Source organism: Varroa jacobsoni, unplaced genomic scaffold (genome assembly GCF_002532875.2).
Source record: "Varroa jacobsoni isolate VJ856 unplaced genomic scaffold, vjacob_1.0 scaffold_998, whole genome shotgun sequence".
Classification (NCBI taxonomy): domain Eukaryota; kingdom Metazoa; phylum Arthropoda; class Arachnida; order Mesostigmata; family Varroidae; genus Varroa; species Varroa jacobsoni.
Window position 1 is genome coordinate 705,472 of NW_019213900.1, and position 26,314 is coordinate 731,785.

The 26,314-nt window shown below is 43.9% G+C and overlaps 1 protein-coding gene and 2 long non-coding RNA genes across 8 annotated transcripts in view; 2 read left to right on the plus strand and 1 right to left on the minus strand.

The window, feature by feature from the left end:
• The window catches only part of LOC111265692 (cGMP-dependent 3',5'-cyclic phosphodiesterase), a 126,247-nt gene that overhangs the window by 84,178 nt on the left and 15,755 nt on the right, over positions 1-26,314 (plus strand). Inside the window, exon 1 of one of the 6 annotated variants that reach the window (XM_022842579.2) lies at positions 20,043-21,209. The exons of the other annotated variants lie outside the window; for them this stretch is intronic. Within the exon in view, the coding sequence (XP_022698314.1) occupies positions 20,960-21,209 (250 nt within the window). The 5' untranslated portion in view covers positions 20,043-20,959. Of the gene's footprint in view, positions 1-20,042; positions 21,210-26,314 lie in introns of those variants that run through there. 6 annotated transcript variants of the gene reach the window in all.
• On the plus strand, positions 1,120-15,655 carry LOC111265700 (uncharacterized). The gene is made up of 2 exons (XR_002683593.2): positions 1,120-2,147; positions 14,723-15,655. It is a non-coding gene; the product is annotated as an uncharacterized LOC111265700 (long non-coding RNA).
• LOC111265696 (uncharacterized) lies at positions 17,590-19,431 on the minus strand. Its single transcript, XR_002683589.2, has 2 exons — positions 19,345-19,431; positions 17,590-19,010 (listed from the first exon to the last, which is right to left on the minus strand). It is a non-coding gene; the product is annotated as an uncharacterized LOC111265696 (long non-coding RNA).

The following is a 26,314-nucleotide window of genomic DNA, read 5'->3' on the forward strand; positions in this document are numbered from 1 at the left end:
ACCACTGGTATATAATGGCAAAAAAACGTATGCTAAAACAGTAAAATATGACTTTTTACATATCCTTGATCAAATAGTTCGTGTCGAAAAGCTGTTCACATTTTAACAAAGCCACAGCGGATGTAAAAATATGGCCGATTAATTTTACGCATGAGACTGATACTTGCTGGCCTAGTTTCCGTTAATGTTATTTAAAGAGTAAGCGAAGGCTGACGGACGATAGTTGGCAAATGAGTCTTTAATAAAAAGAACAGTCGTTGCTTGATCAGTCTGCTCGTTGTGTGCGCCTTCTGCCGTATCCATCAGCTGTGGATAATTTACAAATTGTACAATGTTTCGTTGTCACAATGCGCTAGAGCTAACTACACCTAACATGCGGTTCATCAACGCTTCGATGTTGAAATATATTGATTCCAACAACAATTTGACGTCGCCGGCCGCTGCAAGCGATCAATACCTAAGGCTAACGTTACATTCAGCTCCCTAATGGACTCCCCTAAATGTTGACTAATTGAGCCAGGTTGAAAAGTTGAACTTTCCTTATGATTGGAAAATGAATCGGCAATAACTGCTGTTAACTGCTTTTCCTGTTACAATGACAATGTTATCACATTGACGATCACAATGACAGGGTTCAGCCGTGTATGTGTATATATATATGCGTTGCAACAATATGCCGCAGATCGTGGAAAGAGTACAAGAAACTCATGTGTTCGTTGCGGGTGATGTGGATGAGCCTTCTGGTTTTTCTACTAATACGAACGAAACAGAGCAGAGTTAACTTGTCTTAGGTACTAAAACGAAATCCTGTGGTAAGAGTCGATAGAATCTAGTACACTGCAGCGTTGTGCTTTTCGTTTGGACGACTATGGGATGACAGGTGGATCCATACGTGACGTCGTGTATTGCGGGTTTAGCAATGTGGCCATTACGGCCGTTTAGCCACCACTAATTGGCTAGAGACCACATTAGCTTTTCGACCACTTTGATATTCTTTCGTCGTTCTAGTTACTTTCTAGATGTACATTACGGGAACCTTGCCACCTCCCTGTGCAAGGATGCTCCCCATCCCAGCTCCTTCAACAGACCCGCTCGGACAGTGCAAGTCTAAATCTCGATTCAAAAACAGGTTAACAATATGGGATATCGATATGTGCACTTCTCCAATTAGTATTTCAACTGGTATTTATCATTGTACAGTTGGCATCGGTATCGCTGCCTTTGTCATTGGTTGCGAATCATCCTTACGCTCGCACTGAGTGAGTAAAGATGGTTCTCAAGAAACGGCATCGAACATAACGCAACGGTTGATCCATTGCGGGAGTAATTTTTCTAGACTGTCCAGCTGCACGCGGTAAATAGATAAGTGAAGTGTGCACCCGAATGAGCTTATGGAAGAAAACCCACTTGCTCTGCGCTCTGTGACTGTATGACGCTTTCTTAACTGATTCCTTATCGCGAAAAACCGAAGTGGCCTATCCCATATGAACTACATATGACTTGCAATCACGAACGATACAACAAGATTAGCTCTTCTATCACTGTAACACGCGCGTAGCGTAACTATTGTCCACGTTTTTCTTAGTGTTATTGCGAGGGCATTTAGACTAAAACGATCAATGCTGCCATTACCTGCTTTATTGATGGCATCGTTTATGGTGCTGTACGGAAGAATTTGTTGGGTTAACGGTAACGATTAGTAACACTGCTATGAAATACGACGACCGCGTTGGCACACGTTTTTTATTGCTCTAAAACGCGTTACAAACTAATAGCGAAATAATTATCGTGTCGTTGAAAACCCCTGCACTCTGCCTACCATCTAAAAAAAGGAAAAAAGCAAATGCGAAGGAATTGCCAGTTTCCTGATAGAAACCGAAAGTCGAGGGCCATCAGAGAGGGCGGATGAGAGCATCACGAGAAAACGCGCAACGTAAATGTGCTGCTTTGCATAGATACATCGAAATCAGGCTGGTCGACGATGACGACGGCTCGTGCGCCATTAACGATACTGCAACACTCTATTGTGACAATGCATCGTCGTGATCTCGCACCGATTGACCCGGCTAGCTATGAGAGTCTCCGCTACCTTCGATCCAGTAGGCAACGTGGAAATTTTGTGGAAACTTACCGCTACGCTAAAATATGTAAGGAAATAATTTCGAACTTTACCTTTGCTATGGTGGTGAGATGTTGATTTAAATGGTTGGCCCCAGCGCGGAACGGAACGAATGTGTGTTCCGATTTCCGACCCAAACGTGCGTCTAGTTTACTAGGCAAACGCGCTAACACTCTACGGTATAATCTAAGTTCACGTACGCGAGTTTCATTGCCTCTACTCATACTTACGAGTGACGAGTAGAATATAGTACTAGTTTATTAACAATTTCATAGCGAGCGTTTTAGCTAACCAGAAAAGTACGTTGTAGGTCCGAGAGTGCTTACGACAGTGGGTGGTTACATGTTCCAGGGTGCAGCCAGCCTAATACCACTCCGGAGTTCAGGAATAAGAAAGGACCAGTGTCTACCATTAGATGTGCTTCACTCTTCAAATAGACATTTAGCGTACACCCAACGATAACCATAACTAGCCAAGAATACGTATAGATCATACGAGGTAAACATGGATTTAAAATTACGCAATACTGAACATTACCTGACCGATTTTGAGCACAATGACCCAAATCTTTATGGGCAAGGGGCTATTGATCAACAAAGGCCCTCTCGCTTGCACCGTTAACAGGTACTTTCAGTTTCGCATGTTAATGCCTGATCTTTCTTGACACTTTAATTCCTGTCTCATTGGGCCTTAGAAATATATACTGAAAGCTTTGAAGAGAGTGGTCAACGACATTGCACTGGCGTTTGTTTTCTGCGTTACAAGATTAATTGGAATGACCAAAATGTGCATCCATCTATCTAAGTCGGTTGCATTTTCATGGTTATTCTTAGATTCGTCGTCCGACAAATGGTTACATAGTCACCACTGGAATAAACTAGAACTTATCAAATTTCCTATTTGGGCCTACTTGGTTATAGATGCATTATTGCTGCCCCGCTAGGACAATGGCCGACGATATCTGTGGAACGTTTGGTCCCTTAAGCCGCATCCTTTTGAATTCGTTGGATATACTAGTGGACGAAGAAGTGCAACGCAAAAAATAAAATATGAATTGTTTGTGATACAAGCTGTACAGACCATATTTGCAGGACTAACATTTGTTAAGAACCGGTATGCTCCCTAATAATTTACTATGCGCAGGTGCGCTAGTGCACCAAGAATTTTCGTGATTTTCTAAAATGAATTTTTACGATTTAATCATCTGAATTCACGTCAAATTGTTTCCTTTGCCGCAGCCTTTGCTTGTGGTACAAGCTGCCAGTCCCACGTTTTCGAGCCAGACAGCAATGCCAGTCTCATTGGTCATCACATTACTCTTATTACTTTCTTGCCAATTACGTCAATATGGCGTCCGTCGCTCCGTAACAAAACCTGCTGCGACAGTGACAATCGCGCAATAATATTAGTGGAGAGGGATCGATATTAGTCTTATATATATTATTATATATATATATATATACATATATATATATATATATATACATATATATATATATATACATATATATAAGCAAAACTAATAAGAGTACCAGTGGAAACAGAACTAGGCATCGTTTACAAGCGAAGGAGCGATGCACTTTAATCGATTCGGCAATTATATATATATAAAATGGTAGATACATTGTATCTACTGATCAAATCGGGCCATTCTTTACGGCAAAATTATCCCTAGCTTCGTTTCCATCTGAAGTCATTTTTGCTTTGCCTGTACGTCGCAAAGCATTACTTTATATATATACACACTCTTAACGCAAATCAGCCGATTTGTTTGTCCACTGTTTCGCTCTGTATCGCCCCAATAGCGCCTGTTCTCAAATGATGTTATTACAAAATTGTCACTTGGACAACAGTTTATTGCGAAACAACAACATAAATTTTAATGCCGTATCGCTGCGACGGGAAGGTAATAACACCAAAATAAGCAGTAATGGACTTCGTCTCCTGTAGATGGCGCTGGTATACCTTAGAGAGTGAATAAGTTGCTCGTACCAACGCAGTGACTATGACATGAATTCAGACATTTAATCGTTTAGATATCAATCTAGAAATCAAGCTTTAGATGTCATTTTTAATCTAGACAACTACGTCTTAGTGAGTGTATGTTTTTGATCGATATAAAAAAAAGGGGTAGAATAACCTCGAACGACTCTACATTCTCTAATGTCAAAGGCAGAGTTTTCGTTTGCAAACAAAACAAACGTATCCAACGTGTCAATGCCGGTAAAAATGAAACTTCGGTAGAAAACCAATTAGCCACGATTTATTTTCCTATATGATACTTTGTAGTATCACCAATTATTTTTCTCCATAAAATACCGCTGCCCCGGTATACATTATAAAGCTACTGCAAGATACCTATATGAGATTTATTCTATTCTGTAGCATCGTCAATTGTGCCGATGGTACGTACCGCTTGTAAATTCACACAACGTAGGTGATCTGCCGTCTAATTATACGCTGGTAACTAACTCCAAGCAAGCGTCACATTTATTAGAGTATAAACATATATGGAGATGCCTGTAAGAGTATCGCCCTGGGCATTGTGATGCTCTGCGGTACCATTTTAGTGAAGTAATCCTTTCGCACGGGCTGTTCTTTGACGCTATTATACCACTAGCTGACTGTCGTAATGCAGACATATACTTTGTGCATTATTTCATGGTAAACATACTTTGGTTCTATCGCTATGCTCTATTCCGCTCGCTCTGTATACTTATTGGTATTAAATCAGATTCACAGATAAATTCCAGCTGCTTTTGAATATCTTAATAAATATGTGAATGAATATATATATAGCTGGTGATTCTTATTGACCTGTGTCAAGCTTCCTTTGTCGTTGTCGTCGAGGTCACCACCGTCGTCATACTTACAGACGGTCTGTGCGATATCATCACTCACTCGTGCAGAGAGAACTAGTTTCACGATTATCAACTACGTGTCGTTGCTGTCAGTCAGTCTTGCGCGCTCCATACGTAACTCATTGAGGCAGCCGTGCTATGTATGATGCGCGCAGCATCTCTTGAATTTTATATCAGGCTTTAAAAGCTATGATGTCATAAAACGGGAAACTACCCGCCTTGATGGCTCGTGCGTAGGCCAATGATGCCAACATCGGCGCCTGGCAGCGGAGTGATGACTGCTGAAGGAATTCCATTAGTCCTTCAACGCGATAGGCCTTAGGTAGCGCGACGGCTCTATCTTCCCAGTGCTGACCATGAGATACGTTAACTAGGTGACAATACGCTGGCCTGTTCTTATACGTTCTACAGTCGTTCGCTTTCACCATTCTAGTCCAGGTAGTTAACTATACTCTGTATGCGCACATTCAGCTCTCCCATCCTTTTTCTAATGCTTCTTGTTGAATGACTGTATCCGTTTCCTCCGCTCGATTTAGCAGGCCTCTCAAATAGCTGCTGCAAAAGCAAAATTTCGTTGCAGAAAAAATAAACGAAGAGTCCAAGCGAGCAGTTGAGAAAAAGAAAATCAAATCGTTTGTTAAACGGTGATTACACCCGAAGTTGGTGCAGCTGCTGGCCGATGTTCGGACATTTGGGCTCCAAATAAGCGTGTCTCCTGATTCTTCCGGCTGCCGTGACTCGTCCTCGGAATGCTCACTGCTCAATGCGCCCTGGGGCGGCTACGTTCTGAATGGCCGCATTAGTGTGATCAAGTGACTGATGGGCTGCCGCATTGCGTTTCGCCGTGTGTGATTCAATGAACAACTTTATCTATCACGCTAAAACGTTTTGCCCCTGTTTTCGTCTCGATGTTTTTTCGTTCGCTTAAAACATCTAATCAGATTGAAGGATGAGATGCGCGCAAGCGATGTTCGACATGATAGGAAGGTCATTCGTCCATAACTATACATCCAACCAAAAACGCTGCGCTCGGATATATAGTTGTATTTACTCATGATCAAATCATATCTAGCATTACTTTCAAACCACCCTTGCGTTAAGTTGTGCCAATATAATATAAGCGAAACATGCAAATGCACCCGAGCATACGTGTACAACAATCATTATAAAAAGTGCATCATTTTTACATCTGTAAACATTTTTCGACAATCCGATAGCTGCCAGGTTCACTCGGCTTATCTTTACGCAATGCATTGGTCGAAGCCGAACAAATAAGGGTCCTCCAACGGGGTCATAGTTCCGACGGGGTCCGTTCAGCGTGAGCACCAGCCGTAGCGGCAGGAGAGCTCTTGCCACTGGGGTGTAGGTGGCTGTGGGGCTCTCGCTACGCTGACGACAGCGACTCACCTTTCCGCGTAGCGCACCGCTCGCTGGCGGACTGCCGCAATAGCTACTCAGCTGCCGTTCGAAAAACAGCCACCACTGGCGCCGCGATCACTGTTGTCGGTGCGGTAGTCCTTAGCCAATGGCGACAGAAAGATAAAGCAATCGAAGCTGCGGCAGCAAGAAAACGACCAGCAATTAATCGTCAGCAACAGATCGAAAATTTATCCTTTGCCGCGGTGAAATCGTTCTATTGTCGCATCGTCAGTGCAAACGCTGCCAGCTGTTGTTAGTAGGGTTATATTATGGTAGCGATCGCTATTTTCGTGACGATAAAGGTACAGTAAATCGAAGCTATCTTATTTAAAGGACGTTCCTTTTTTATCAGTCTAACTAGTCATTCTAATGAAAAATGGTTATAGAGTAACCGTTGTTTTCGGTGAGTTATGGGTGCTGAGTTGGCCTGCTAGCTGAAGCTATAGCAGAAGTAACGTGACAGACGGGCCTGTCAAATATGCAGGACAAACGAAACAACGATTTTCGGCTCGATCATTTGCTGGCTTAAGTAGAGGCAATCTGAACGGGGAACGCCATAATGGAAAGCTGGCGGAATTCTGTGGTGGCTGCTACGACTTGTGTTGTTGTTGTTGTTGTTGTTGCCAGCAATTGCTATTGCGATTATTTCTTCTGCCAATGGAAGATCGTCACGAGGGCCGCGAAAAGGTGCAGCATGCCAAAGCACGCCTCAGAGGGATAGATGTGGCGTGGCGTGGGGCACCGAACCAGCCGTTCGGATGCCTCAACGAACATCTTAAATATTTACGTTCATTTTTAGCCCGTCATGGATTGCTTATCGTATATATATATATATATATATATATAGCCAATGTAAAAGAATATAACACAAGAGCAGGACCGACAAAGGTACGCAATCGATTGAATGTTTTTGTCATCATATGCGATATTATCATTTTTAAGCAGCAAGAGCTTTTATAATGAAGAATCGCTGATACATTTGTTGTTCGGATCTCGTGTCGGATGGCTGTCCCGGCTTGTCGAAAATGTATAGTGGTCTGAACTATATATTATTAAGCTATTGCCTGTTAAACTTGAAGGACGATTTAAATGATGTCTGAATCTGCTATTTTTTTTTTGTCTGACCAAGAGTTCCTATTTCGCTCATTTAGTTAAACATAAGTGTCCGCTATCGGGCCATACATTTCAGTGTATTTTCTTATATTTGTAGCTCTTAGATTTTTTTCATGCGGCACGGCGAGTATTGCAGTGGGCGCTCGGATGTTGTTTTGCACAGGTGTTTGCTAAGACAACCAGCCCTAATACCGTTATCGGGTTCGCAGTTACTGCTTTGAAGCGATAGGGCAGAACGTAGGCAAAGACCTTCGAATTTTGCTGACAGAATTTTTCTGTCAGCAATTACGAGTCATGATGTGACTGGTAGAGTACGTGCGATGTCACGTAGGCGCTAGACGAGGAAACTGCAAGGGACGGCCAAAAAGTAAAAAAGATATAAACGTCAGGCGTGCAGTCGCGATAGTGTCCGATATTATTACTATAGCGTACTCTATCTCAATACGATACACCTCCTGAGACCGTTAGTAACGTATCACTACCACAATAGTTCTATATATGACCTTCTGAATGTCCGTTGTTAGGGTGAATATTTTTTGACCTATCGCCTGTGCAGTCAAAGGCATTTCGTTGTCCACGTAATCGATATTCTATTAAATTTACAACGGCATAATTAGCTAATAAAAACAATTATAAATTACGATACTTTGATTCGCACAACGTTATGCCATAGGAATATATGACGCGAGCGCAACACATATGACATAACTTTTACCATTCGGCCAAAACAAATATGGCTTTCGCGTACTTTGATTAGTTCACAATGGCGGAGCAATCGAAAACTCGTTGTTGTGTCGTTGTTTATTGTACACCTTCACTGGTATAAGAAGCGCGAGACGTATCTCCTGTGGAACATTTGTAACATGGAGGCAATTAGGACAAACGGTTCCGCTAGGTTAAGTATTTCTTTATCAAACGCACCATATATTTAATGCGAAATAGAATCCAACGTAGATCGATCTTTGGAACGTTTAGGTTGAAGGACTTCTAGGAAACGAAGTAACCTGATTTCGGTAGCTGTCCATGGTTTGCGTGCTCAGATATCTAAGACTGAATATAGATTTCATTGAATGCGAGCGACTTCGAGCATCGTTCGTGGCCGAGGTAGCCGGCTCTAGTCCACCATACATAACATTCGTTGTCAGCCTGACCTCGTTTTTATTGCTAGTTCGATAAGGTTGCCTTTGTACGAACAGCAACAATGTCGGCCATGTCGTTCTGGCACCTTACGCGCTAACTGAGTCAACAATATAGTGCACGTTTGTGCACGCATGAAGCGGTGGGTTCGCGCTAGGGCCTCACTCAAGACATCCTCTATAATAGAAACGCTATATGGTAGCAAAATAAACTGTAGTAATCGTGTTTGTCGTAGACAACAACTGGATTCACACGAACTGCTGGCTACAGATAAATCTGAGGTAGCAGTTTTCTAGTAACAACGGCCTGAGTCAAATGTAGTCAAACTTTATTACACTGCTGCATTGTTTATCCTTTTAGATAACGTCATTTCTGTACATGTGGGTGATGAATAGACTGCGGTCCTAGGTGGTTCCAGCTTAGCCATTCGGCCCCTCTACCGATCAGTGCCATGAAATGCGGCCGGTGCTCTTGTTGGTAAAAGATCGACATTATTGTTGCTTTTTGCATTGGCAAAGATCACATTGCGGTTCGCAGCTGTACCGGGTGAACGTCGTGGGACCACGCCTCAGCCGCCGTTAGCGGCATGATCGCAACGGCAGAAACGTCGACCGCGTGACTGTTCTACTCACGTAAAAGCTCTTTCTGACAGAGCCTAGGATAGAAGAGGAAAGTATCGCGATGCAGCCGTGACGTCACAGGGCAAGCCCGAACGCGTCCACTAGCAGCCAACGACCTGCGGGCAGAACTGGCGGCGACGGTGGGATTCGACTGCTGGCGATGGGATGGCGTGTCCAACACAGACAACGATTAATCCCAACAACAGCTGCCGTCAAGCGCTACGATTATTTGTGCTTAATCAGGCGGTCCGTCAGTCCGTTAGGTCAACCAACCGGCGGGGACAACAACAAAACTGTTAGCTGTTACCACGAACGACCAGAGCTCGCCATGGTGGCGAAGAAGGGATGAGAAGCGCCGCGGGCGTTCATGTAGCCTGCTGTTGCTGTCGGCACTTTTTACTTATGTGGTGTCGTAAACAATCGCCATTTTCTTTCGTTGTAGGAACATAGCTTTGCGGGAAACTTTTCTGGAGTGGCCATCGGCCCAGATGGCTGTTCGGCGTAGCGTTCGATGTCTTCGCTAGCGAGATAGATTTCTTCCTATTCCTGTTAGTTTTCTACTAGTTTATATTTTTTGTGAAACGAGATTACGAACGAAGAGAGAATTAGTTTTAGGAATCAGCGATAGATAGATGCATTGATGGATACATCAGTGCCAGCTTCCAGAGTATGGAAGAGATTAATAGAAACAGCCAACGCTATCGCTAGCGGCATGGGATGGGGCCAACTGTCAGTAGAGATGAATCCGTTTTTGGCCGTTACGGATACCATCATCATCATCATCATCGTCATCGGTACCACCACGCTAAGTCAATTAAATTTCGATTATTTCTCTCTGAGAGGAAACAAGCGGAGGGACCGAACGGTTCTCTTCGTTTTAGCTTCATGTATCGCAAACATAGGCGTCACAGTTAGAACTGACCCTTAATTTTTCACTTCAATGATTATCTCGACCATGTTTGCTTAATTGTCTGTTGCACCATTTGAATTGAGTGCTCTTTCTCCTGTCTTGTCACGAGGACTAAGCGTGTAAAACAACCTAGGATGACTTTGTCGTTTGCCTGTTTTAAAATCAGTTATTACGATACTGTACCTATGAGCGACGTTGGTTGATTGTACGTGCCGTGAAGCGTAGCGCGCAGCCAAGCCGAATGGACCCACGGTGTGGCTCTGCTTGCGGAGTCCGGCCATTGTACATGGATTTCCAATGTGTCCAAATAAATCCATGAATTTAGTTGGTTACATCACAGCAGAGAATATATGAGAATGCGCATGGGACCCAGCATGTTCAAGCCAATACGAAGTCACAATCGCTGGCCTTCGTACTTTCATGCAGTTTATTACTCTTATATTGTTTATCTCATCAAAAAATAAAAGACGAAATCGTCATCTATTGAGTTCTTACTGGCCGTACTGCTATTCCAGTTCCATAACTCGTACACAAACAGAACGAGGTCAGCTTAATCGTTAATATCGCTCAGTTGGGTTGCTAAAGAAACATCGTTGGGGTTTTGTTATCGTGACCCATCTATGCCAAAGGTCGCAGCCATTATCTCCATACCTTCATCGACCTGTAATCGACGAACCGACCTTTATTGAACTATGACTCACCAATCGAGTACGGTACACGCAGTCGCATTATATACGCCTAACACAGATAATCACTAACATACTCAGGCCACACTCATATAAGCACTTCTTAAAAACATATTTATTTTATTATTCATGTTATATTTTATTATTATCTATTTTGGCATAACATCAAGCGGCGCGTATCAGCTTTTGATGTTGAGCCATTCGGGTCATTGGAGTTCCGTATGATTGGGTGAACCGTAATGAGAAACGCATACCTTTATATATGATATGAAAAGTACAATCCAATACAATATCATATAGTTCCGTGGATGCGGAAGCGACTACTCCTCTATTTCAGCGTAAGTAGGAGAGACAAGTTTCTTCGTAATAAATTTCATGAATGATAATCGTTGAGAAAAGTTTGGCTTGGGCTGAGGAAAAACAAGAGATCTCGTTAAAAATTCACATTTCCGATATTAAAAAATTAAAAGTAATGTAAAATAAAATAATGTATCATTTCCTACGACAGACTTGTTTATAATAAGAGGCTAATATAAGCTGGCTCATTTTCGTTTGTGGGAAAAACCCAAATTTCCAAAATCATATGAGTGTCCCCAGCTATTTACCTGGAGTTAACATGACCCACCCGGTGCCGCAAGATATACCGAGTCGTACCTCCATTGTTCACATCGCCATTATAGGCATAGGTATGTTTTCATGGGTCTACCAAATTGGACTATCCTCTGCGAATATGGTTGGCTATCAAGCTACGTACCGATCGCCTGATAGTGCGATCTGAATGTCAACCCTCGCTCTAAATTACGACAAATATCCCCGCGAGCTCTTAACTCGTTCGGCTGTCGTCGATTAATGTCAAACGATGCAAACCAACGTTAACGCTGAGTGTAGCGTAGACAACACGATTCTACCTAAAGGTTCCCACATATTAGGAACACGGTGACCGGCCGGAGAACCTGATACAGGAATACTTCAGGTAACAGGCTGCAACCACACGCCGCACGGTCATTGTCCAGACTAAGCGTTCATGAAGTAGTCGTAACAAAAAAGCAAAGTTAGTATAGACCATAATGAGCTTTCGCTGGCCAAGGTCGTATTGTGGATAGTTGTACAGTGGTGCTCCATGTTTCCTATGATGGCGCAACGATATGTCGCGTTATGTTGACCTATTGGACCCATCTACATTCAATGTTAAATTTAAATGGCTTCCTAATATCTAACGTCGGTCGCTCCACACGTATACATTGGACCACTACGGATTACTAACAGATTTATTATTTCATAAAACCGAATTATCAATGAAAGTTAATTGCCTGGGAACAAAATGTCATAGGCGTAAAAATTCACCTATTGCAGGTATTCCTATCCAACATCAGGATAATGTCACACATAACCTTAAAAAATCAATTATTGACAAGTTTTAATAGAGTAAGGAACGTGTAGACCGTGCAATACTTTGAACGCGACTACAAACTATTGTCGAGTATTTACTAGTTCTGTTCGAGTGCTGCCACAATTGAGACCGGAACTATCGATGGGTCTTGTAAGTACGGTATCGTACTGAAAGTTTATTACACGTTGCTCATCTCATCGCTTTGGTTCTTAAACTTTATATAAAACTGTATATACGTATATATAAAAACTAAGTTAACTGCCATCGTATCAGACCCGTCTTTTGTGGTACAATTTCGCTGGAGGCTGATGCTGGTTAGTTCGATATCGCCGTGTATTTGCTGCTAGCTTGCTATTGCGTACGCTCTTGTAAGGCTACGAATTGAAAGATCACAACTAGGTTGGGTCAATGCAACGGGTGCTTATTGGGCAGTCGGTGCACCAATGCAGGGTCCAGCACCATCAAATCACCACGGTCAAAAAACCATGCCAAAAAGTGGTTCGATAGTGGCTCTCCGCGACCGAACATTGCATAGTTAGTTGCGCTTAAAAATTAGGTTGATCACGATAGCCAGTCGTTACTGCTGTAGCTTCTTTTCACGGTGTAGTCCTAGATAGCCTGGTCTTTCTAAAAGAAAAAAGCAAAAAATAAAAGAAAGAAAACGCCAACTTGTTATTATCGAACAGATTATGAAGGAACAGTACAGGACAATCTGCAAAAAAAAGACTGCGCGACACGGTTCATGGCATTGTTCCTGCTGCTGATGTTGTTGACCTTATCTGGCTCTTGCGCATGAACCGCCAGTTGCCTCTACACTAACTGTAGGTGGCCTATGAAAAACGATATGGGCCAAATCTCGTATACCTCTGTTTCGATTTTGACGTCCGGCATCTCGTGTACCTGAAAAATCCGGAAGATCACTTTAACGGTCTTTCGCTGTTGAGGAAAACTCCATATTGCCCCTTGCTCCTTCAACACTCGACCAACTACCATAATATAACTAATTGATTACTACTCGCACGTGTACTTCTATGAACAAGAGACCCACCCATACGTTCCAATAGCCCTCGTTCAGTACAAACTGCCTAATGAATATCTGCTATGGTGTATACGCGTACCAGAAATCACTTACTAATAATGCTGCTAGACGTGGGAGTAGTGAATAGGACGAGAGTCCTCGTGACATGGAACGCGTCTCGCCTTTCCTGGACCCTGGCTTTCGGTAGTTAGTCAATAGCCTGCATTACGCATACGAAAATCATACATTTTTTTTATATACACATTTGGTTGAGATGACTGAGAAAACAGGACAGGACTAATCGAATGCGTCTGCATGTGCTAATGGTTGAACGTTCATAAGCAAGCGCGAGGCTGCCATACACACCGTTGAGTCAGTCTAAGTCAGAATCGTCGGCCTTTGCGCTGTTTTTCTCGCATAGCAACGACATTGAAACTACCAGAAATGCTACCTGATGCCAGTCAATGATGTTAATATGTTGTAGGTAATCATTTAGAGGGGTTGGCAAGCCCAGATCGCAGCAGGATGAATGCAGGCTTAGATTTCCTATTAAAGTCACCGATTCACGAATGACAGCCAATCGCTTTATCCGGTTGTTTTACACAAGCTGTTAACTTATGCTTGCGAACCGATAGGCTTCACCTGAAAAGAAGTGATGTGTTTAGGCAGAGATCATGATTCAACTGGGCAGTTGAAATGGCGGCCGACTAGAGCGGAATACCAACGCTGCTTCGAGAAGTGTGTCAGGCTGTCAATATTGATATTAATTGTGTAAGCAAATAATGAAAAGCATTGCGGGCAGACACAAAACAAACAGCAGTAAGGCCAACTGGGTACGCACCGTTTTCGCGGCGCAGCAGAGACCGAACATGGGGTCTACGTTCTTCGTAGCAATACATCGGGTAGATGCGCTATATATTCGATACTGAAGAACTGCAGTTAGCGATCTGACTCAAATCGTAGATGTTCTGAATCTCTAAGTAACGTTGATTTTTGACAGGGTAGAATCCTCAGACTGATTCATGATTAATTAGCAAATTTTACTAGATAGTAAAAAGCAATCCTGAAGCCAACACGCGAGCCATATGCGAATTAATGATGTTCTGTAGTCAACAATGTAGAACTTCCAGCTTTCCAATGGACTGTACGAAAATTAATGCACATATTAGCTATTTATTGCATAGGGGAACTTTTCGGAGCGCCTCGTTAGATGTCTAATATGATGATCCAATGTGGGAATCACAAACTATGCCACACAGAACAATCATACAGACTACTTCCTTGAAACACTCCGACTACCTGTGGCCCGCGTGTTGTTTGTTTGTATCCAAAAAACAAATCTTATTGCCTTTGTTAATGTATGATGTAATATTCAATATATAGTAGTATTGTGAGCGAGCGGTGAATTAGCGCTTTGATTAGAATGTGATTCTTGCTGGAACCCTTGAGTTTCGTGAAACAGCGCATCAGGACGACGGTCGTGGCGACGACAAAAGCAAGCCGCAGGGGTAGTTGGCCCGACATCGCGAGTAATCCAGGACTGCGTCATTCATCTTCTCCATGAGTGTGAGCAGGAAAGCGTACGCGGTGGCATCGTGACTTGTTAACCAAAGCTGCCCGAAGATGCGGGCGTCAAATGCTACTGTTAAGTAGCAAGCGGAGCTGAAGTGACCACATGGAGGTAGAGAGAACGGAAGTTGCAACGTGTCACTCAATTTACTCAAACGGAATGCAAATGGCAAAGGGCGAGGATCACGGTCACTTAGATCTGTTACGATTGTTTCTGCTGGTTTCGCGGCGAGCGGCAGGTGACTTTTGCGACAAGAGTTGATAAAATACAAACCTCAATGGGCCACGTTACGTCCGACGTTTGTAAGCTTCCAAAGCGGGCTCAAGCTATATATTGTTTCAGTTTTCGGTCAAAAATAGCTGGCTAGACGTTTTGTTTGTAATGCGCACAAAAACAAGTATTTACATTATATATATCGTTTGATAAGATTCGTTGCGTATATAAATTTTATTGGTGAGTAACAACGATTGCCGTTGATGGCTCTCATACGTAATCTGATTTATTACGATTTATTATTAGTAAATTGATACTAATAGACATAACGAACGATATGGCAATATGACCAAGAGTCTTGTATCTATATATATATATATATATGTATATATACAATTTTCTTTTTCTAACAGGTCTAGTGATTCTATCAGAATCAATAAAATTCTTAATATCATTGCAGCTACGTTTAATTCAGTGCGAATATGGCAATAATCAGTATCCGTCCTATATTCTGATGGCTTTATCGTCAGTGTCTATGCTTTTGGGCCAAAAAATAAATACTGAAAAACTACTAAAAAACCTATTGAAAATTACGTCTATTTGACTCGTATTGAAATTTATTGGTCATGCTTTGTTTCATCGATTATAGTGCGACAATTTTTAAGGCATTTTAATGCAGGCACAAAGGCCTATAGTATTTACTTTTACTTATTTTCTACACCCATTGACTAGTGAAGCATCCACTTGTTTGCAGCAGCATTGATACGTGTATTTGTAGGGGATGTTAAGGACCTGTGGTAACGTGTTGCTAAACGAGCAGGTTTCTCCTTTAACGCGGGCTAAATATCTGAGTTCAATGTTTTGAAAAAATCGAGATGGATAAATTCAAACCTCTATACTATTGGCATAAATCTTCCTTCATTCGGTGTCCATATTTCATCGTATTTTCTGAAAATCCCTCAACTGAAATAACTGAGCCTGCCTGATTTCTAGATGCTTTTTAGGGACGAGATGAAACTGCAAAATTTTTTACCACTAATTTATTGCCACTAGGCTTGTCTCTTGGAATAACGATAAAACCCTAGCCCCTACTCCCTAGGGTGTTGTACTCGTCCGATGATGTAATTAGTATTTGATAAACAACAGTTCCGTATGGCTAAATGCGTCGAACAAGACAAAAAAAGAGCAATTACCTAACGATTACAGCTGAAGCCTCTTTGGCTTTTCCCCACACCTGGTGAGGACAATGAGGTGAGTGAGTGCGAGTGATCGCGCACACAGAATAACTATGATGACAACTGGAGACAATCTGCTCTTGCGTTTCAATTTCACTCTGTATAGATCGTCCCCGCGGTAGGTAAAGCATTTGCCGACTAAACATAGAGACACGTTGTGGTATAGGTTCGTGTCCAGGCGTAGACACACGATTCGTTTTGTGCTGAGACCCAGCCGTCTGATGGATACCGGTTGTAAACTCGAAACATAGAAATCCGCAAAGACTCGCAAGCTCTCTAATAATATTGCAGGACCGCAAAGTAAGTTAAATAATCTACATTACGAAAATTGACTGAATTATTTATCATCTAGCGTATATATCACCAATAACTATGTGGGGTGGTTAAGGCGGACCAAAAAAACTGTGACGACCTTTAGTTGGCTTTTTCTTGTAATGGGTATAAATTCATCCGCTGCCATCAGCGGAAAATGAACTTTCTTTGTTGGAATTCAAATTAAGATCGATCGTCTCTAGTCCAGTCTATGAGCCCTCACTGAGATCAGGAGCTTCTTGTCGTATCGCAACATATCGTGTAGCAAGCGAGTGTACAGCTATTGAGGAAGCAAAAGTGGGTCTGAGCACCGCCGAAGCCAAAAATGGTCAGCAGAAAAATCTGACGGGAGTGATATGCGATGTTAGCGGAGAGATAACTAGATGTTACCAAAATTAGACCGATGCTTTCTGAGGACAACAAAATCGATCGGTGTTTTTTGCTATTCAATTCGAAGATACAGCAACAAGTCTCCTTCAATTTTCTCGAACGGGAAACTGTTTATCTTAGATTCAAAAGTGAACTGCAGAAATAAGTTACCGCTGAGTACGGATGGCGGAGATTTACCTATCGTGAGCTGAGGCAAATTTTTTACCAAAGCTTGTTTTGACTGCAGTGGCCAGCAAAGACACAGTATAACATTATGCTTATTTGAAAGTTCTAAAAGCGATTACGTAACCGTCGATAGCGTTACGTCTCCCAATAAAATGGTCTACCGGCAAAGCTGACTTCTTAAGAATACAAGCCTGTTTTGAAGTAAGTAAATATGGCAGAATAACAGCCTAGGTTTGAACCCGTTGCACTACTGCCTATGAAATCGATAAATTCATTTGGGCCGTTATCAGCCGTTAAAGCGTCCGCTGAATTGCAAAGGAGTATTTGAATCGAGCCTGCAAACGATTTAGGACCCAAACTGAAACTATAACTACGGAGAATGATGGTTATAATACATCAAAGTGACTATTTAGAATGACGTCTCTAGCACGTACGAAACATTTTTTTGCAATGGTAGTTTTTATTTAGATACAATCGTGAAAACAAAGTGTAGGAGAAGTCCAAATTTAGATGTCATATCCTGTATATTTGTGTATATCAGTATTCAATCACGCATTGTGTTCTGAAAGCTAAATCAAGTTGACAAGCTAGTAAAGGATAAGGGGTACGCTAGCAGCATCAAAGTATACCACTGAATGGACTGGATTATTGAGGACCCGGGTGGCCGATCTGCCGGTTGGCCTGCCTGCCGGTTTAGCTGCCTGCTGTTTGGCCTGCCTGCCGACATCGTGTTCGACGTAAAATAACATCAGCTGCCCCAGAGGCTCGCGTAATGTAACCTGAAGAAGCAGTGCTGCAGACATTGCCTTCGTCGCAGAATCTCCGCATGTCATTTCGATGATATTGTGGCAGATCGTGTTAGCTTCAACCTGCTTGCTAGTCTTTTAGCGTCCCAGCATATAGTTGAACAACCCTGTCTTTTGGCCGACCCAGCTGGCAGACGCGTCAAATTCGCCAGACTTTCCTGCGACGCCGTGTGGCTGGCCGAGATGGGTCCATCCACGAGCGATGCATCAGTGGGTGGCTGTAGTCCGCTCGGATAGTTTCTTCTACCTGTAAAAGCTTAATCACTCGCTACTTCACCGTGGTCGTCACGATCGACACCACCAGCAATCTACATAGCGCGGGCGACTAATGGGGTGGTCACCATTACCATCGAGACGCTACTTCGCCGAGGTGCGCTACGACGCGTCGTGTCGCGCCGAGTGTAGATGGTGTCAGCGCCCGGGCGAGGGTTCCGCGCACGTGTTTGTTAGTATCGTCCGTTGGTGGTACTCTTGAACCATCGCAGCTCCGTTCGGTCGCCGGAACGCCAACGAGATTCTACAGTAGAATGTTCTTGGTACCAAAATCATATATTAATGCATACATATATATTCGTCTGTGTGATCGTTACCTTGTCGACGATATTGTCGCTGCGGTACCGGCGTCAGTGTGGCAACGGCCAATACGGTTGGTGCCAGCAGCAGCCACCACAAAGGTAGATTTCGATGTCCAATCGTTCGGAAACCGGACATGGTCGTCCTGTGTTCTCGCGCGTTCTTTTTCTAGCGACTTCTCTTAGGAGAAATCGACAGACGGATACGCACAACGCATCAACAAAGGCCATGGTATGAAATAGAATTCTTCTGATGCCCGTTGCATGCCGGTATCGTTCCGCTGATCGTGGTAGATGGACAGGTTCGCCCGTGTTTGGCAAAAGCAGTTACGTGATTATGATATGTCTTACTCAGATGCCTGTTGCCCACCATTTGTCAGGAAGCGCTGAATAGCGAGGTGTTTTATCCTAATAGCGTCGGACGTATTATTACACTTGTAATGCTGTTTAAATGTCCTTCGATTTTTATTATATCTGAAGAGAATAATTAGATTCAATCGAAAACAGGTATATAATGACGGTGACGCTGATCGAAATCAAAGACAAACAATATGACTTGTTGACCTTACAACTAATCCCCTATGCATATATGAACAGGTATTATTTAATTTTATAGATTGATTTTATAAATTATCAAACCGATTCACTGATGAGGAACGATGGGACTCAGGATGTCATCTCCTCTTTAATTTTTTTGACGGCGGATTGCATTGAAGCTATTAGTCATAGCCTAACCTCGACTGGCGAGAAGGCATATTGCCAGCTATATATTTATTCACGATATAGCTCTCTTGCCTCTATTTCATACCTTTTACATAGTACAGCACGCGTTAGCACGGTGTTCAAAACAATATACCGCACATCGATAATCAGTTCTGCTTTAATAATTCATAATTGCAATGGTGCTGGTATCTCTCAGCCAGTTTCGATATTTCACGACGGTGCATAGGCTGATGCCTTCGCGGTCACGACCGTCGCCTAGACGCTGAGCGAGCATTCAGCTTTTGTTCGAAAGAAGACAAACCACTTGACACGTCGACTATGACACCGCATTGCAGTCGGTGTTGTCACGTCGTCTCGCACTCCCCGTATTCCTGTCTGCTGTTCCTAACGCATTGGCTCGCAAGCAGCAACGAGTGTGGCATTGCCCCTTTCGGTGTGTGCCACGATAGCGACAAATCGCCAGACCGGATCTATCGTTGCTGCTTTTGGCACTGTAACAATGATGCCTTGAACAGGCGAGCGGCGTCCACTCCATTGCCGCGACGCGACTCTAATGCTCGGATAAGATTGATGGTGACGACGCTGGCCATTGGATCCATTCGCCTGGGTGCCTGCCGCCTGGCCCCTGCCGGCCGCTCGCTCAGCCCTCGCCTCAACGCGGCCACCGCCTCTTCCCTGCGCGGCGCGCGCCCGTTCGCGCCGACAGCTCTCGTCCCGCCATCACAGTCACTCTGCTGTGAACATCGCCGCCACAGGCATATATCCATGCATCGACTGCGAGCGCAGCAGCAGCAGCAGCAGCTGTCGTCGCCATCGCCCGGGTAGTACTTACACACAAGGGTACAACTGCAGCGAAGATCAACGACGCGAAAGCACAAGCGGGTAACGAGTAGGAAACGGAACGGGAGTCAGCGAACGAAATCTCTCTTAGAGAAGTGGATAGGGTTGCTGCTGTTGTTACGAACGGCTAGACTAGCAAGAACCATAACTGCCACTACCCCAGCTCAGAAGGAAGAGTTCGATTGCCACCACGGTTAGCGCTGACGCTAGCGATTTTGTTGTAATCTCCACGCCGTATCGAAAACTGTTGAGCGGAGCGACGACGAATAAGGCCCGGAGCAATAATAGCAGTCGAAAAATAACAATACCAAATGGAACGGAACAGCGACATAGACGAATGCTAGTGGACGCGGGAACAACCGACTCTGATGCTGAACGATATTTACGTTCTACGCTAGTAACGAGTAGGCGCTTCTGTCGTCGATGGCGTCGATGTCTATTTAGGACAGACAAGAAATAACGAGCCTCTGTATGGTTCCTAAACAGGACATGGAACGACGGAGACAGGGGCGCAGCGACAATGACTTGTGGTTGTAATAGACGGGGAGAAACTACGTAGAATCTACGTATAAATAGAATACGAGGACGAAATCATCGAAATGAAACAATAAACAAACTTTGTGTCTCGATGCGAACCGGTAATACTCTCACGTTGACGGTACGGTAGTTACTGGTTCTCTGATCGGTTGATTTCGTCGTAGTCTATTTAGTGAGTAAACTCAAACATGCATGGATAGTTAGAAGCTGCTTTTAATTAGCGTGCTCAGCAACGATCGTAGTTATCTTAACGCGCGAGGCCGTTACACAAGGAGTGCGGTGCGGTGCGGTTGTGGGAATCGTGGTGCTCATTAAAATTATTGATGTTGGTTGATATTATGTCTTGTGCACTTCGACGACGTCAGCCGCCGTTGCCTTCATTTGGAAAGGACACGGTCTGGTCTTCAGCTACATACACATTGTCTCGCTTGCACGGTGCCTCGCCTGCTATAGCGATTACCGGCGGCGGCGGCGGCGGCGGCGGCAAAGGCTACTACGAAACTTGCAGTAGACACGATTTTCGGCGGATCCCTCCCGTCACACTCAGGGAACACCTTCGTACGAGGATGACGCGTAAGTTCTGCAAAACGTAACAGAACTTTTGAATGATACGATTTCCACCGCCACGGGCGTACATGTCTGTGCGACCAAAATATAGTGCTTAAACAATGATGAGTTTGATTAGGCAAACAACAAGACGCATTATACACGTTCTGTACCTTCCGATTGACATTTGGCCACTAATTATTTTCAGTTAGAGCTCGTGTATTCCTTCTGAATAAATATAGCGTACATTTATCCTAAATTGTCAACGACATGCTGAACGATAACGGTCGTGGCAACACTATTACCCGCCTACGGCGCACGTCTGTAGCAGCTCCTCTTTGGGCTTAATGGAGTTGGTTGGCAATCTGTCGAATATTCGTAGAGGCCAAGTTACACAAGAGTAGTGCTCCTTTCAACTAACTAGACTTCAACGTTAATTAATGATTGTGTTCCGTTTACGTATTGTGCCCATCTTTGCTCACCCCACGTTGTCTGTTAACTGCTGGGCCGGATGCATCCATTGAAAAGACTTCTCCTTTTGTTCAGTCGGTCACCCAACGCCATTGAAAACGAGAGAAGCAGAAAACAGAGTAGGAGTTGAACATGCAGACATCAGTGGCCATGTATCCTGAGCACCGATCGGGAGGTGCCATGGCAAACCACAGCTTGCTTTTTGTCCTTTTGTATTACTTCAACATTGACATTTAGTACAACCAAGAACTAGGCAGAACCCAGAGCACATTTGTAATGTCACAGCGAAAACAATAGAACTGCTATAATCGTGTAGCAATTATAGAGGAAACTTACTGTACTACATTCATCTTTGACGGCGTTTTTCCTATGTAAGTCACTAGCCCAAACACTGCTGTGCTTGTACAAGAAAATAATGCAAGATGCCTTTTTTTTAGGCAAGAAGCAATAATGCCTTTTTTTGCATGAGAATCCCAAATAAAGTTGTATTGTTTGTGTCAATAGTCAACACAACGCAAAGAACGATAATGGAACCAAGTTCTTCCACAAGCACAAAAATTCGGTATTTTTGGTGAAAATCTCCATAGTGACACAGCACTGATTATTGTAGTGCTATTCCTCACCGATTTTCCGACCAGTACAGCTTCACTTGCGTGGTCCAACGGGCGGCATCGACGAAGCCGGTGCTACTAGGGCCCTTTAAGAGAAATTGCCTATAGCGGATACTTCCTTAGCACGCATTTAACCTTTCCCTTTTTATCTGATGACGGCATTGCTGATAAGCCACAATTTTTTGGGCCAATTTATTACCGATCTTATAATTTGCCCAGCTTTACACCCACTCACGCATGGATAAAACTTTTTCCCAGGATAAAGTTTTGTGATTGCAATTACCAGAGGCGTTCTTTATCTGTTCCCGAAAAACCCGTCAATTATAATAGATACTAGTAAAGTTCTAGCAGGTGTAACGGTGTGTCAATAATATTATCACAAAAGTTCCTACTACTTAATACAAGTATACATACGTAACTGAGCACCGAGACAGATCTATTCGTATTTAAATAATTACTTTTATTGTTCATTATTTTCATTTATTATATATATATATATATATATATATATATATATAGTAGACCTTGAAAGGTTATCTCAGTCGAATCGAAGAACCCAGGGCTTCTTTAATTCGAAGCAGCCAACCCCATGTGGCCGTTCGTTGGCCGTCATAACCGTATGTAACTAAGTTATGATAATGGCCGCCTGGGTATTAGAGTGACAACTTAAGCACACATCCATTATGTGACGTAAGGTTTTTGAATCATGAACAACGGTATCATCTTGAAGTTGAGCTGTGATAGTTATCGCGCAAAGTCAATAGGAGCCGTTCGTGCTACCAGCAGAAGGTGCCGGCACTGTCGTCACGGGGCAGACTCAATCAGACGGCGGCTGTGTGTGAAAGAGCGCTTCATTGCTATTACAATGGCAGCAGGTTCACCCTTCCGTCTCTATGTGTATCATCTGTAGACCAGTCTCTGGTGGACCTTCCTAAATCATCACCAAGACTCTTCTTCATCGTTCAACCGCCGCTCACCTCGAAATGCGCCTAGTGGGTACTCAGTGGCAAAAAATAGAGCAACAGTTTTGCGAACGACAGGCTTTCCGCACCCGTCGACAAAGCAATGCTTTGCCTTACTGTTGCCGGGTGCCTTACCTGCTACTCTCGAGTTAGTATAGCCTCCCTTTTGCTGTTTCGTAACCATAACTACCCCAGCTACCAGAACGGGTTCCTAGTTCTCGTCAGCTACATAAATGTCCGCCGAGTTTTACCATAAGCAAGCCAGAGCATGTATATGTGGTTTCGACTTGTTATAGTAATCTGTATATGTGACCTAGTCCGTTCTAGATGATGTAAACGAGCGTTTATTGATGCATTTAGCAACGATTTGTGTTCACTAAAGAGTTCTCAGTTTCAGCACAACTCCAACCGGCTAAGTTATCCATGTAGAGTGACCTTCGAACGCAAACAATCAGCAGACGGACCATAGCTAAAGTTACCGGGTACGCTATATACAAACAGTAATTAGTAAACAATAGCTCTCAGATGAACCAGCTGCACTTTGACGTAAACCTCTGTCAGAGTCTACACATAATTGAATTATCGCTTCGAAACGAACGTTTCAATGCATTAGGATAACACTCGTAGTTGGTGCTTTCTTTGCGTTTGCTCAGTTTCGAATCTGGCTCGCCATTTGCCCTGCCATCCAACAAACAACTGTCTGGTGGAGACCTGAGTAACAAAGGGAACACAATTACCTTGTACCGCTTATCTACTTTTTCTGTCTAGCGCGTTTCTTGTCTGTGGCATTTGCCTGCGTGTTACGCAGTTTCAGATTAAAATACGACGTCCCCTTCTGGGCTCGATTAGTTCAAACCTTTCGTTTGTTAGTTCGTTACGCTACTGGTAGCATCGTTATTGTATTCTAGATACAGTGTCACGGTGATAGCGGTGGGGCTTCCTTGGGACCGTCGTCGGGTTGGATCTTGTGCACCTTTTAACGCACGTGGTTAGCTCATTGTCGATTGGTGTAGGGACGGCTGCTGAATGGAGGCGACCGCTATTGCCGATTTATATATATATATACACATATATAGTAGTATCGTCATGTCTCTACAACATATAGACGATATTTAACGTGTGCCGGATGTTGGCAGTTGTGCGATAATGGCCTGAGCCTCTCGTGACCCTTTCCTTGTAAGGGCTGACGACTATTTTATTTATTTTCTCATCGGCTTGGTCTGTGTGCCGCTTTGAGTTGACCCTGCCGTATTGTACAGTGGCAGTTAGATGCGCACACGCGTTTTTGCATGAGTAAAGGCCGATGTGCGATAAATCGGCACCGACGTGAAGTTGCTGGGGCAGCCCTCTATATCATCGTAGTGGCGGCTAGCGTTGCCGAGCCAGCCGGTACAAGCGTAATATTAGCAGCTCTTACGATGGCGGCGGCGGCGGCGGCAATGGCAGCAAGCGTCGCTGACGATGCAGTGGCTCTTTCTTAGTAATACTCGTAACGCCATCAGCACTACTTACATCATCTAGTGCTGGAACAGCTAGCAAAAAGGAAGGGGAAAATCCTAGAAAAGCACGACGTTCAGGCTAAGGAACGACCCAGTCGGGCAAAAACAATCAGCAATCACCAACGATCGCAGTGTAATCGCGGTAGAAACACAGTCGGCCACTGCTGTTCGCTACTGCCATAGCCGATATCGCAGGCCCACAGTAGGGTGGAGAAGAAGCAGCAGCAGGGACCGAGTTAAACAGCAACACCCGTAACTAGTCGATCGATCGGCAACCGTTATGGCACTCTATCAGCCAACGCATCAAGCCCCCTTACTGCTGTTCACGTTGATGGCGGGTGCCGCGCATCGTCAACAGCGGCAGCAGCAATGATCGGTAAGCCGCCAGGGTCAGCGAAGTGAGTCCCCCAAGGTTGCTGACGTCATACGGTCTTCCCTCTGCGCGAGCGTCAGCGAGCGCTCGACAATCGTTGCTTGACAGTGGTGGTCCGCTGTAACGCGAAACACATTGAAAGCATCAAACAAGACAGCCAACAGATAGCCAAGAGACTGAGTGAACAGTAACGATGAACCATTTCAAATCGCTTAGTAGTTAGCGTAGCAGCTGCATGACGCCAGATAAGCACACGTACAACGCAGCGTATGCTACGATGCATAGTTAGCACGTGCGTTTGCAGACAACCTGCACATGCGCGTGGTTCAGGGCGACGCGATCCGCTCGCGCTAACAAGCGATTCTTTTATTAGCTTGATGCGAAAGGGCGAGTCGTTTTTATACTGAATCGAAATCCAAACGTACATCAAGGTCCGTAGGACCGTTGTCATGGCGATACGCGACTATTCATGCAATCACGTATTCGGTATAGGTTAACGGCTAAAGGATGCCGGCAGACAACAAAAGCGCCAAGCTCGGATATAGGTTCACCACGTTTCTTAGTTGTTCCTTTCTCGTCCGTCCACCCGGGGACAGGGCCGAGTGGTCAGAGGGGCACCACCAGCGACACCAGGGGGGCCGCCGCAGGCTGGCTTCTAAGACGGCGGGCATTCGACGCACGCTGGAAACGCTGATGATAACGATCTCTTAAAGTGTTTCTGTCATGCCCCTTAGATGTGTTTGGCTTGACCTGTCTTATCTCTTTGTTGCTTTCACGCATGGTAATAACGTGGCTTTCTACATGATCACAAACGATGGGTACACGTATCGCAAATGGGTCTGGGTGACGAGTACCTACAAGCTTCTAGTCGCAGCTGCTGTTTTTCTCTGCGCGTTATTTTTGTTGTCGCGTCCTCCTTGCTTTCTATTTCTATGCTTTATTAAGTACATTAAAAGCATAAGAGACGTCACCAGACATAAATGTAGACTCTATCCATTTCATGCTAATGGCGGTAGTATCGGGCATAGAACGACATAGCAAGAACGCTCATAATTTGAACGTTACTACATTGGCATTGTGGTATCATGTCATTTTTCACATAGTAATCGAGTCGGGTAAGATCATTGTCATTGAGGATTAAAACCATCGCGATAATCCAATATTAGCCACAACGTTGTGAGGCCAGAGCAGCGTAAGTAAGTCTTTCACCAACCAG